Source organism: Pristiophorus japonicus, chromosome 1 (assembly GCF_044704955.1).
Source record: "Pristiophorus japonicus isolate sPriJap1 chromosome 1, sPriJap1.hap1, whole genome shotgun sequence".
Taxonomy (NCBI): domain Eukaryota; kingdom Metazoa; phylum Chordata; class Chondrichthyes; family Pristiophoridae; genus Pristiophorus; species Pristiophorus japonicus.
Window position 1 is genome coordinate 228756302 of NC_091977.1, and position 13631 is coordinate 228769932.

The window sequence follows — 13631 nt, forward strand, 5'->3', positions numbered from 1 at the left end:
CCTCAGAGCTTGGTTAGAAGCTAGATAAACACGAGGAAGAAAGGAATAGAAGGTTATGCTGATGGGGTGAGATGAAGAAGGGTGGCAGGAGGCTCGTGTGGAGCATAAACACCATCAAAATAGGCTGAATGGCCCTTTTCGGTGCGGTAAATTCTAAATAAAGGCCAGAAGCCTCTCCTTTCAAGTCTGCTAAAAATGACACCTTATAATATCACCTACCCAGAGTTCTGGAATACGATGTCACCTCCTCGGACCCAGGCTCCGTGGTCGTTGTTTTTGAATGCTATCAACCCATCAATGAGGGCCGCGACACGTGGCTTCTGTGGATCCGCGTCTTGGTGAGGACGGAACCTAGCACAACGGGTGAAAGCTTAAAGTTACTGAAAATTTACCCAATGTAGAGTTACTGGAGTTCTACCATACATGATTTCTACCATTATAAGAAAAGGGTTGAATGCAGTGATGGGTGAGAGTTAGGGTGCTGGAGGGGTGGATGTGCTTCAATTGGCCAAATTACCTATTAATCATCGCTAACGGATCTCGTCTTATTGACACCATTACGGCATGTTACTTAGCGTCACCTGACAGCACCACAGAAATTTCATGAAGCTAAATAAAGTCATAATGGGTTCCACAGACAAGAAAGGCATTTACTGAGTAATGCAGCCTGTGTTACAAAACTGTATGACTGTGTGTCAGCTTGGCTCAGTGGGTAGCGCTCTCACTTCCGAGTCAGAAGGTCGTTGGTTCAAGTCCCACTCCAGAGACCGGAGTATAAAAATCTAGTGCTGCACTGTCGGAGGTGCCGTCTATCGGATGAGATGTTAAACAAAGGCCCTGTCTGCTCTCTCAGGTGGACATAAAAGATCCCATTTCACTATTTCGAAGATGACCAGGGGAGTTATCCCCTGGTGTCCTGGCCAACATCAACATCACTAAAAACGGATTATCTGGTCAATATTGCTATTTGTGAGAGCTTACTGTGTGCAAATTGGCTGCCACGTTTCCTACATTTCAATAGTACTTCATTGGCTGTAAAGAGCTTTGGGACATCCTGAAGACATGAAAGGTTGGTTCACGACATTATATTCAGTTTATGGTGACATGGTATTTTCCCCATCAAAAGAAGAAAATTGGTTCCTTTTCCAAAAGCTTAGTGCCCTCACTCACCTCGCACTGTTGTCCAAACAGAGGTACTCCCTTGGGTCATCAGCACTGGCGGTGGTGATTTTTACTCCCTTGTCAATGAACAGTCCAGCCTAGCAACAAGATCCATTACAGGAAATCAGCACCAGCATTTTATCATGTTGGCATGTTACTCATTATTCTTAGGCGAATTACAAAACAATACCAAGATTAAAAGTTCTCAGAGAAACCAGCTCATTACACAATCTGCAACCGTGTCTATGGAAGGCTTTTGAAGTTGTACAGAAGTTTCTGAAGTATGCATCCAATCCAAAATCTGAACCGTAAACCCAAATGGGGAAGGGAAGAGCGAAAATAAACTTTCTTCAGTAACATAACTAAATGTCACATTATGGTCAGAATGTTTACATATTGGAATGGTTCAGTCCTACAGACTTCTGGAGAGATCTCTAATGCAAGCTACTCACTATTGATGTCCTGGCCAATAAAACAGATGCTCTGGTTACTATTTCATCACTATTTGTGGGAGCTTGCTGTGCGCAAAATTGGCTGCCGCATTTTCCACAGTACAACAGGGACTGCACTTCAAACCAAAAAAACACCATTGCTTGTAAAGCGCTTTGGAATGTCTTGAGGTCATGAAAGGGGTGAGGGAAGAATAGGCAGAAGAACAGCAGAATAGAGAGAGAGAGAGAGAGAAGTGTAAATTGCGATTCTGAATAAAGTTAAAGAAAAGTGACCAAAGATCTTAAAGGAATTGAATGAAAGTTATAAGAAAATTAACACAAAAAAGCAGAATATAAAAAGGAAAGTGGGAACACTGTTTGTGTTGAATATTCTTCATGTTTAACTAAGAGCTTAAAGAGATCTACCTCTGGAAAAAAGCATGGCCCAAATGTATTTATTTGTGTTCTCGCCAAGATCAATATCAGTAGCACATGGTCACGCACTAAAGCACCGAGCTCTACTCTATACCCTATATTTTATTTCAGTGATACACAGCAACCCTAAAGAAAACTCCAGGCTTTCACTGCAGGTGCACATTAACCAGAAAGCACTTTGCAATAGGGAAGAGGGTAGGGGTTGCCAACCCTCCAGGAATTCCCTGGAGTCTCCAGGAATTGGAAGATTAATCTCCAGAATACTGCTGCGAGCAACACCTGCGAGAAAAACCATCAGGACATTTCTTTTATAGTGTGTTTTTTCCCCATTTTCTTTGAACACTTCTGTTTATTAATTGTAAAAATATTAGAGATTGGGCAGGAGGGGGGAAATAGCTGTTTGACGGCAGGTAACGAAGATGGGTAACAAAGAATCTTTTTGTTTACAAATTGGCCGTAGGAAGGCGGGGTGCCGCGAGGGTGGGTGTGTTTGGCGACCAATGACGGGAGACAGGAGGTCATGGGATGAATACTCCAGGAAAACGTCTAACCAGAGTTGGCAACCCTGTTTGGGGTTGGTGGGGGAGAGGGGAAGGAAGAAAGAGTTTCATCTCATTGAAAAAAACTAACCAAAAACGCAATGTAATCAAGAGGGGAGAGCTTTAGATTCCGCAAGTGAGGAATGTCTAATATATAAAATAAAATAAATTACTTCACTTCTATTCTGAAGCCATATTTTTAAAGAGTTAAAAGGCAAAAGAACCAGAAGCGAAATGAAGAAACTTTAAAAAAAAACAGCGAGTTGTGATCGGGAATGCACGGCCTGAAAGGGCGGTGGGAGCAGATTCAATAATAACTTTCAAAAGGGAATTGGATAAATACTTGAAGGGGGGACATTTTCAGGGCTATGGGGAAAGAGGAGGAGGAGTGGGACTAATCGGATAGCTCTTTCAAAGAGCCGGCACAGGCATGATGGGCCGAATGGCCTCCTTCTGTGCTGTATCATTCTATGAATCTACGATATGATTCAGGAGAATACTTACCTTGAAGTTGGAGTGAACCCTGTTGTTGTAGAAAGTGCCCAGTGGAGTGAGTTCAGCTTTAGTTTCAGAGAACAAGCCATGGGAGTCTCCTGTGGGAACTTTATGGAACAGGTACCATATCCCAGTATCCTAATGTAAATAAAAACAAGCGAGCTTACATGATTACGGGTGGAAAAAAGACAGGATTTATTCCTGTACCAAACACTGGAGCCAGACAAAAATGTATCTAATCAACATTTTAAAGCATTTCTTTCAATTTCTTTTTAAAAAAGGATTCATAAAGATCTTTCTTATTGGACACGCCACTAAATAACATACCAACATCAGTTAACAGGAAGAGTTCGTACACCATCACCAATTTCCTCCCACACGATTCCCTCTTTCAACTAAGGTTAGGGAGGACCAGAGGTCACGCTTATAAGTTACGTTAAGGGCAGAACTCGGTTGGATGTTGGGTTCTTTTCCCAGAGAACAGGGAGGAATCTGGAACAGGCTGCCCTTCTGCCACGGTGGATGCCAACGCACTGAATTCCTTCAAGCAAGAGCTGAACCTGTTTTTGGCTGGGACGGAGATCACCTCTTACAAGAAGGAGGTACTGTAAAGAATTATATGGGCCAGAGTAATCTCCTGAACTAACTTCAGTCGCTTCAGGGGGTCGGAGAGGAATTTTCTAGTTTTTTCCCCCCTAATTGGCCTGGGTTTTTACCTGTTTTTTTTGCTTCTCCCACTGAACATGGCTCTGGGTGGGATGGTGACTGTCTGTATTGAGACACGCAAATCTCATCCTGTCCTTCGATTTCATACATGTTTGCATATCTTCTCCTCTCTCCTGCCCAACCAATCCTCTGCTTGCTTGACGTACAATTCTGAGCACTAACCAATGAGAGTCATTAGGTGACTATCACCCTGGCTGACTTTCCTCTCTTATACAACTCTTGAGACCAACTGCAGAAACCCATCTGCTGTCCCAGCTGAAGTCACAGACCAGAGATTGAACCAGGGGTCATAAATATAAGATAGTCCTCCCCGGTCTGGATGGCTCAGTTGCACAGTAATACACAATACGGTGATCACAAGACCATATGATCCTTCTCCAGCCTGTTTTAAATCACAAGACATTAGGATCCCTACAGCTAATCCATTTAGTCCACTTTATACTAGTACTGAACCATATTACATAGAATTTACAGCACAGAAATTAGTATGTCCTGCTGTTTATGTTCCACACGAGCCTTCTCCCACCCTCCTTCATCTCATCCTATCAGCATATTCTTCTATTACTTTCTCTTCCCCTCAAATGTATCTATACAATTCACCTCAACCACTCCCTGTGGTAGCAGGATCCACATTCTAAGCACTCTCTGGGTAAAGAAGTTTCTCCTAAATTCCCTATTGGATTCATTAGTGACTATCTTATATTTATGACTCCTTGTTCTGGTCTCCCCCCACAAGTCGAAACATCTTCTCTACGTATATCCTATCGAACCCCCTTCATAGTTTTAAGGACCTCCATCAGGCCACCCCTCATTTCTTCTCTTCTAGATTCTATAAGCCATGAAGACCCTCCCAGGATCAATCCCTGATCTCAGACAACATGTCTGTTAGTCCTGGTTTCTAAATTTTAAAAATTACTGTGGTTTCAATTGCTTTGGAGATTTTTTGATAGTACAATCGGAATACCGTGCGGGCGAATCAGGTGAGTAAGTAAAGCTACCCTCTGTGCTCAATTTTAGGATGTGCATTCCCAGTATGCCCTGTTCTGTGCCAGGAGCATAAAATGATCCTTGGTATTCAATGGTGAGGATGACAGATTGATTGCTGCTTGTACATCATGGGCCAGATATTGCTGTCAAAATAACAGTGAGTTAAATGGCGCTCACCACCATTAATGTGTAAATCATCCAGCAATTTGTGGCGAGGAAGAGATACGCTGAGAGTTGTGAGTCGATTTACGCCGCTCTGCCAATTCCTTTGCACAGACGGTATCTCGCCCTTAGCCTCCCCGTTATATACAAGAACATGCTGGATTTGCACTTAAACTCGCCCATTAAACCCGCCACAGAAAGTTAGGGCTGGTAATTAAGAGCGCAATGATGTGATAACTGTTAATGTAATGCCAATCAACCTCTCCAGCCCAGAAAGTGAATATCTTAAACTGTTCAATCTCATTCCTGAAGGTAATCAATTGTTGGAGATTTTTAAAATGTCAAATGTTATTTTTTATTATTCTACTTTTCCTTTCTGTTTCTTTTTTTTCTCTCTCTTCATCCAATCTTTCTTTTCCTCTCTCTTTCTCTCTGTATCTGATTTGACTACTAATTCACCCTATCCCCTTCTCCATTGTTCCTGTTTATTTCTCAGTCCTTAAATCGCATTGGTTCAGGAGATAGACTATTGGTCCCGTTGTTCACGGAGGTCCCAGATGCCCCATTGCCCTCGCCGCGCTGTTATCAGCTCGCACTTCCAGCAAATTATGACGGAAAAATGTTTTGAACTGAAGTGCGCAGGAAAAAGTCTAACGCCGTAAACTATAAGATGCACTGCTGCATTATGTTCCATCAGCGTTGCTGATTACATTGGAGCATCTCTTGCTTCCTAAAGGCAAATTCCAAAAATTATACACTACGTCACCATATTGGTTAAGTTTCCTTCCCTCTGTCTCCCCTCCCCCCTCCCATTCCGCTGGATCCCATCATATACATATTAGCCCCACATGAATAGGGACTCACCTGTGAGCCTGCCGCGGCATTGTTGATGAGATGATTGTTGGGATTGGCAACCCAGAAAGTGGAAACTGCCCTGAGGGAGAAAGGAAGAACATCGTAACTGAATTTAAAATAAATAATTTTGTTACCGGCTTGGAGGAGCGACCTCTCATAGAATAGAATCATAGAATGATACAGCACAGAAGGCGGCCATTCGGCTCATCGTGCATGTTAATATCTTTGAAAGAGCTATCCAATTAGTCCCACTATCCCTGCTCTTGCCCCATGGCCCTGTACTTTTCCCCCATGAAGTATTTATCCAATTCCCTTTTAAAAGTTACTATTGAATCTGCTTCCACCACCCTTTCAGGCAACGCATTCCAGATCATAACTCCCTGCGTAAAAATAATCTCCTCACATCGCCTCTGGTTCTTTTACCAATTACCTTAAATCGGTTTCCTCTGCCTCATCTTCCCTCTGCTTTTACATTTGCTGTCAGGCTCCGCACTTAATATCACATTACTGATGGTGGGAGCTTGCTGTGCAAAAATCGGCTGCCGCTTTTCCTCCATTACAACAGTGACTGCACTTCAAAAGTACTCCATTGGCCGGAGAGCGCTTTGGGACATCCGGAGTTCATGCAAGGCACTATATAAATGAGAGTTCTTCATTTTTAATTCTGTTGTCCTGTTGAGGCAGAGGTGCAAATGCATGGGAGCGCCCAGATCTACTTTGTTGCACACTTTAAACTAAGATTCACGAACCCACATTGACACGACTCCACACATGCCATTGTTTCGCAGAGCTTCTGGTCGTATATACTAGGAGTGCAGCCGACAGTGCGAGAAATACGGGTCTACATTCCACCAAGATAAATGTACCTCTAATAATAGGATTCCCCTTGTTTTCTTCCCCATTCATATTGAAAAACAGTTCTGTCGCAATTGGCGTCCAGCAATCCTTACCCCAACATTCACACAGCACAAAAATATCTGGAAGTTGTTAGCTAAACCTCACAGTTAACCCCGCTCACTCTCCAAACACAGCTTTTAAATTAACAAAGCTGGATATTGATATACTGCAAAGGTCTAGCTTCTTCAGGCGTGGGTACGAAGCGGTACAACAATTTACACAACAGAAGATTGTTGGTCTTCACCTGATAGGTGCAATTGAATGCTTTAAAACATTGAACACGTAGCTGTGAGATGTATTCAAAAGGAACAGAAAATATAGGGCAGGTCTCAGTGAGGCTAAATAATACAATTGCTTAAAAAAAAACAAAGCGCATCAAAACCAACCTTGGTTGCGGCTGCGACTAAAATTCCGGGCTTAATTTTACACCCATTTTGAACCAATATAATTGTTGGAAATTTGCATGTACGACTCTTTAACCTGGGGGTGGGGGGGTGGGGGGGCGCGACAGAGGAGAGGTGGAGCCATCATAACAAGGATCGATAGAATGGGCGTAAAACAGCGAGGAAATTCGGGCGTAGTGTAATTACTTGCGTGAAACACTTGCACCAGAGTTTCCTCAATCCTTTACAGAGTAACTATTTGTACTGACCACTTTTGCACATGCATCCTCCCGACCCCACCCCGGAGAGAAAGAGAGAGAGAACCTTGGGGGGGGGGGGGGGGGGGGGAGAGAGAGGAGAGTGGCGGCAGTGGGGGAAGAGAGAGAGAGCCTTGGGGGGTTGGGAGAGAGAAACACGGGGGAGGGGGGGGGGAAAAAAGAGAGATTTAGGGTGGGGAGAGAGAGAGGGATACGGGGGAGGGGCGGGGGGGGGGGGAAAGAGAGAAAGAGACCACGGGGCGGGGGGATCGGAGGGGAGAGGGAAATCAGGGAAGACGGATCACGTTCTTCCAACCCCCTTTCTACCCACACCCGATTTCTCGTAAAGCTACAAGGGACATCGTTGGAGTGTATGAAATCCAGAAGTCACGACACTGTCGCTATTCACCTCATGCCCAATAAACCTGTTAACAATCGGACACAATGCCCCATTTATGGCGGGGGGGTGGTAAGGTCATGCACTTGTGCTGGGATAAGGGACTTTGGCTGCAGGAGAGATGCACTTGAACTGGGGTAAGGGACTTTGGTTGGGGGATGTCTCCTCTCTATGTTTGAGATGTGTCCTCGCTGACTTCTGAAGTCAAAATGGATCATGTTACCATGTGCAAAGTTAGGCTGGGTGATTCCATTTACACATTCCAGAGAAACTTCAGGGTATGGCTTATCCTCCAAGGTGACCAATCAGCAATAAGTCATGTGATACTGGAGAGCCAATCAGAGAAATGGCTGCTATTCGGTTAGTACAAATAGTTGCGTCTGATCTTTTACCCCAAGTATTTGCTTTATGCCCCAATCGCGCCATTTTTGGGCGCAAATCCACAGGAAATTCCACCCCCAGAAGTAGAGTATTTTTTGTACTCAATGCACCCAGCCATTCAACCACCAGCTACCCAGAAAAACCTGGCAAATATCGTCCCTTCTGACCATTATGTTCCGTTTCACGCCATAGTCGATCAAAGCTGCTCAACTGATCTTGGCTTCACTTTCGTGTGTAAAACCTTAATTTAAAATGGTGCCATTTTTTTAAATCATAAATCCTCCCGACAGAACAAATCGCACAAGAAATGGGCACGGCCCCAAAAAATTTAACATTTACTTGCAGTCGGTCGCTGGAACGGGGATGTAATTGCCGTAAACATTGTTAAGAATCGAGGGGCACATAACATCGTTCCTGTCCGTGGGCAGGAGAGTCCCAGGTTTGGTGACGAGGCCTAGGTTGTGGTAAAGAATATTCCTCTGTTCAATTCCATCCTCCAGGAAGAAACAGTGCCCCAGTGTGTCGTAGCCAATAGTGTCTTTTATCTGTTTTAAAAAAAAACAACAAACTTGGCTTTTCTTTGTGGTGACTGGTCAGTCAAGAACAGACCACCATTCACGAGCCATTGGTGGCCAAGCGAGCGTCACTCTGTAATCTGGTCTCAACTACACCCAAAGCCAACTGATTGTCGCCCAATAGGAAAGCTATTCAACAATTGTACAAAATGGTGTCAACCAAAGTGCTGCGGCGATGATGGTGCTTCACTCTTGTTGAGCACACATCGTGTGCTTGTGCACTGTGTCACGCTCAGGGGTCGCCAACCCTCCAGGATTGCCCTGGAGTCTCCAGGAATTGAAGATTAATCTCCAGAACACTGCTGCAAGAAACCCCCTGGAGAACAATGATCACACTCCTGTGAAATGTCTTGCGATGTTTCACTACGTTAAAGGCACTATATAAATGAAAGTTGTTGTTAACAGCACAGGCTACATGTTTTGTATCAATACAATTGATCAACTACTAGCAGAATGGAAAGGAGTGAAGCATTTTGGCTTGCAAAGATTCCTTGCAGTTGTTTAAAAGGCTCAAACTCTACAACCATGGCAGCAATGTGTCTTTACAGCCACATCACGCACTATACAAATCAGAGCTAACGCAATTTATAGAAATCAATGTAATAGTGAAATAGCGCATTCCTTCAAACTTCAAGAACACACGTGCAGTACTGTGCATTGTTCTGGTCTCCATATTACAAAAAAGATAGAGAGGCACTGGAGAAAGTGCAGAAAAGATTTACAAGGATGATATCTTGACATTGTCAGATGTGGCTTAGTGGGACGCACTCTCACCTCTGAGTCAGAAGGTTGTGGTTCAAGTCCCACTCCAGAGACTTGAGCAAAAGGTCTAGGCTGACACTCAAGTGCTGTACTGAGGGAGCGCTGCACTGTTAGAGAGCCGTCTTTCGGATGAGACGCTAAACCGAGGCTCCGCTGGCTCTCAGGTGGATGTAAAAGATCCCATGGTACTATTTCGAACATCACTAAAACAGATTATCTGGCTGTGGGACCTTCCTGTGCGCAAATTGGCTGCCGCTTTTCTCATATTACAACAGTGACTACACTTCAAAAGTATTCATTGGCTGTAAAGCGCTTTGGGACGTGCGGTGGTCGTGAAAAATGCTATATAAATGCAAGCCTTTCTTATATTTTCCTTTGCAGAACTGAGATGTTACACACATCTGGAAAGACTGAACAGGCTGGGGCACTTTTCTCTAGAAAAGGGAAGGTTGAGGGTTAACCTATAAAGGTCTTTAAAATTATGAAAGGATTCAATAGCATAGATGTAGAGAAAATGTTTCCACTTGTGGGGGAGACCAGAACTAGGGAGCATCAATATAAGATAGTCACTGATAAATTCAATAAAGTATTCAGGAGAAACATCTTTACTCAGGGAGCAGTTCGAATGTGGAACATGCTGCCACATGGAATGGTTAAGGTGAATAACATAGATGCATTTAAGGGGAAGCAAGATGAGCACATGAAGGAGAAAGGAATAGAAGGAGATGTTGATAGGGTGAGATGAAGAAGGGTGAGAGGCAGCTCGTGTGCAGCATAAACGCCAGCATAGACCAGTTGGGCCGCATGTGCTGTAAATTCTGAGTAATTCTATGTAAAGCTAACTTTGCAGAACAGCTGGCAAGAAATACTTACCAATAAGCCATTGGTTGTGTGGACGGTGACACATCTGGAGAAGCAGTGATGTATTGCCAGGCTTTTCAGATAGGTTGGTGAGCTGTAGCCCCCAAGTGTATCCACATCCCCACAAAGGTGAAAGTGCACAGGGTAACTGCCCATAACCTGCTGCCCCATGTGCACCAGCTCCACATTAGAGAGATGAACGGATGTGAAATTCTTCAAAATCTTCAACAAAAAGGAGAAAAAAGATTAAAATTGGTTTCCTATTTAAGAGGAAGCAGAATAGGGAGACCAATTCAGGTCACTGCCTTTGAAAATTAGTTTTAGTTTGATTTATTGAAAGTTGTTTGAAACCACAACCCAGACAATGCTGTCATTCTCCACTGTATCGTAGAATAATCTCAACAAGGGTTTCAGATGCTGCCATGAAAACAACAGTAAACCCATCCGGGGCTGAACCTTCTTGGAGAGAATATGGAGTAGTTGGAGAACTGTGCATCTTCTGGATCTGACCTGTGCCTGCACAGTTCAAAATAATTGAAGGGCATCTCAGACACATAGCAGCCAAACCAAAAGGTCCTTAAAGGCTGGCACCAGAAAGGCAAGTAAAACAAAAAATTCACTTACCTGATTATGGAGTAGGAGCGATCCCTCTGACTCCACATTAAAACGATGGGCTGTTGCCAGCCACCACTCGCACCCCTCCCGATCTCCCCCCTCCAATCTCCCACCCCCCCCCCCCCCCATCTCCCCCACCATCTCTCCCACCTGCCCTATCAACCCACTCCCCTCCAATCTCCCCCCAATCTCCTCCACTCCTCCAATCTCCCCCCACTCCCACCCCCCTCCAATCTCCCCCCACCGAGCTCCTCTCCCGATCTCCCCTCCCCTTGATCTTGCTCCGCCCTCCCTCCCCCTCCACTCCCCAAACCCCCCCCCCTCCATTGCCAGTGACCCTGTTGGTCGGTCTTCACCTTTTGCCTGACACTAGAGGACCAATTTTGCGTGGTCCTCTCGCCCAACAGTTTGAACGAGTGGCTCCCGTTTGCCACTCGCCTCGCACGCGGAAATCGGGTGGGAACTAATCGGGTGCGAAAAATGGGATGTGGGGAATGAGTCCCAGTCACTTCCCCTCCAAATTATACTCTAAGCTCTCTTAATAAATAATAAATAAATCCAATAAAGGAATTCAGGAGAAACTTCTTTACCCAGATGGTGATGAGAATATGGAACTCGCTACCACATGGAGTAGTTGAGGCAAATAGCATAGATGCATTTAAGGGGAAGCTGGATACACATGAGGGAGAAAGGATTAGAAGGATATGTTGATAGGGTTGGATGTGGTAGAGTGGGAAACTTGTGTGGAGCATTACCACCGGCAAAGACCAGTTGGGCCGAATGGCCTGTTTCTGTGCTATACATTCAATGTAATTCTCCCATAAGGCTCTGGAGGATTATGTCGGCACCTCAAAAGCAAAAATGGTATAGATGGTAAACCAATGAAACAGGTGTGGTAAATTGGTTTTATCCAGTTTACACATCAGTTGATGTCTGTGCACAATGGGAAAGATAAATAAAATCTTCTCGTTCTATTGTTCCTCTATGAATGCTCATCATTTCCTTAAATTCTCTGAGAATAAAGGTTTGAAGAAGAATTAAATGTTTCCTGTAATCATAATTAAAGTTAGAACCAACCTTGTCACAGAAAGTCTATGGTCAAACGTCAGATAGGACAGACGGTAACTACTGTTCATCATAATCAGTCAGACTTACCTTTAGATGTCCTCCAAATGTGTCATACTTAAAGAACTGGCACCAGTTGTCCCCATAGCAGGAATCTTCCATCTCCCCCTCAATGACAATGTTCCTTGTCAAAATTCCCACCTCTGCCCTCATGTCTATCCCATCCACAATCTCTCCAACGTGAAGATACTGGACCTTTCCTGAAAGAGGAGGCAATAAAGACTCAAGCTTCGACAAATACAGTGCGGAGAGATTTTACGGCAGCAACATATTCCAAGGAGCTGCACTTTTGAGATACAGTGACAAAAAAAGAAAACCCAGAACCATGATGCAAATCGGACACTTTTAGATGTCTTGGATTGTCTGGAACTAGGGGCCATAAATATAAGATAGTCACTAATAAATCCAATAGCGAATTCAGGAGAAACCTCTTTACCCAGAGAGTGGTGAGAATGTGGAACTCGCTACCACAGGGAGTGGTTGAGGCCAATAGCACAGATGCATTTAAGGGGACGCTCGATAAACATATGAGGGAGAAAGAAATAGAAGGATATGTTGATAGGGTGAGATAAAGAGGGGTGGGAGGAGGCTCGTGTGGAGCATAAACCATAAACACCAGCAGATTGGCCTGTTTCTGTGCTTATATTGTATGTAATTGCCATTCTTTGATCACATTTTAATCTTTATGAGTTCCACTTGGGTTTACACTGGTAGTAGTGGACAGCCTATTATTAATGCAGCTGCACACTTATGAAAAATGCATCCTTTATTCCTGTATTGGTAGTAGGAAGTAAGTTTAGAAACCATCCAGAAATCACTTATTCAGCAATGTAATGGGTCTAATCCCAGGGGATGTGAAGAGACTAATGGAGGGGCTTGAGGCAGATCAGGAAAAATTGGGAGAAAGGGCAAGACAGCAAAGCTGTGGCATAAAGGTCCAGACAGATGCAGAACGGTGTGTTCTGGATATTAACATACAGTGGTGATATTTTTCTTTAATAAAAGAGCATATTGATGGTCATTTTAGCTTTCATAAGTCCTCCCCTGCCGAGCTTGTATAGTATTTTTATAATGACATAGCGACAGTATTGCGACTAGTGTTAAATGCATCACAACTTAGAATAATATTGAGCAAGAAGAATTTTTATTTATTTTTATAGAAAGCAGTGGTTCAATATTTATTATTCATTGGGGAAACAGTTGGCTGAACAAATCCATTTTTCTCTACCTCATCAACAGGGACTATTCAGCAGCACCGAGTATCCTGGGACTCCCCCTTCGACTGTGGCGATGCACAAGCATTTCAATTTACTTCCAGCAGTGGCTGTGCCAGAAATAACTTGCTGCTCCCCCACCCACCTGTCTGGTAACGTCCCCACCACTCGTACCGCCCCTGACCCCTGACCCCATCACTCATACTGCCCCCCCCCCCCCCCCCCCGTCCCCGTCCCCACCACTCGTGCTGTCCCCCCCGCTCCTCCCCTCGGGCTCCCATCCTTCCCCCCCCCACCCCACCGCTCCCACCCCCTCCTTCCCTCCTACCCTCCCTGTGCTCCCCCCCCCCCATCCCTGCCGTTCCACCACAGT

General features: G+C 44.5%; 1 protein-coding gene across 3 annotated transcripts in view; it reads right to left on the reverse strand.

Annotated features, from left to right (window-relative positions):
- cemip2 (cell migration inducing hyaluronidase 2) overlaps positions 1 to 13631 on the reverse strand; it is a 166173-nt gene that overhangs the window by 99523 nt on the left and 53019 nt on the right. For all 3 annotated transcript variants that reach the window (XM_070887505.1, XM_070887497.1, XM_070887515.1), the window contains exons 7-13: positions 12075 to 12244; positions 10317 to 10526; positions 8446 to 8651; positions 5801 to 5870; positions 3071 to 3199; positions 1171 to 1259; positions 220 to 351 (exon numbers count right to left, since the gene is read on the reverse strand). In XM_070887505.1, coding sequence (XP_070743606.1) covers positions 220 to 351; positions 1171 to 1259; positions 3071 to 3199; positions 5801 to 5870; positions 8446 to 8651; positions 10317 to 10526; positions 12075 to 12244 — 1006 coding nt within the window. The remainder of the gene's footprint in view (positions 1 to 219; positions 352 to 1170; positions 1260 to 3070; positions 3200 to 5800; positions 5871 to 8445; positions 8652 to 10316; positions 10527 to 12074; positions 12245 to 13631) is intronic.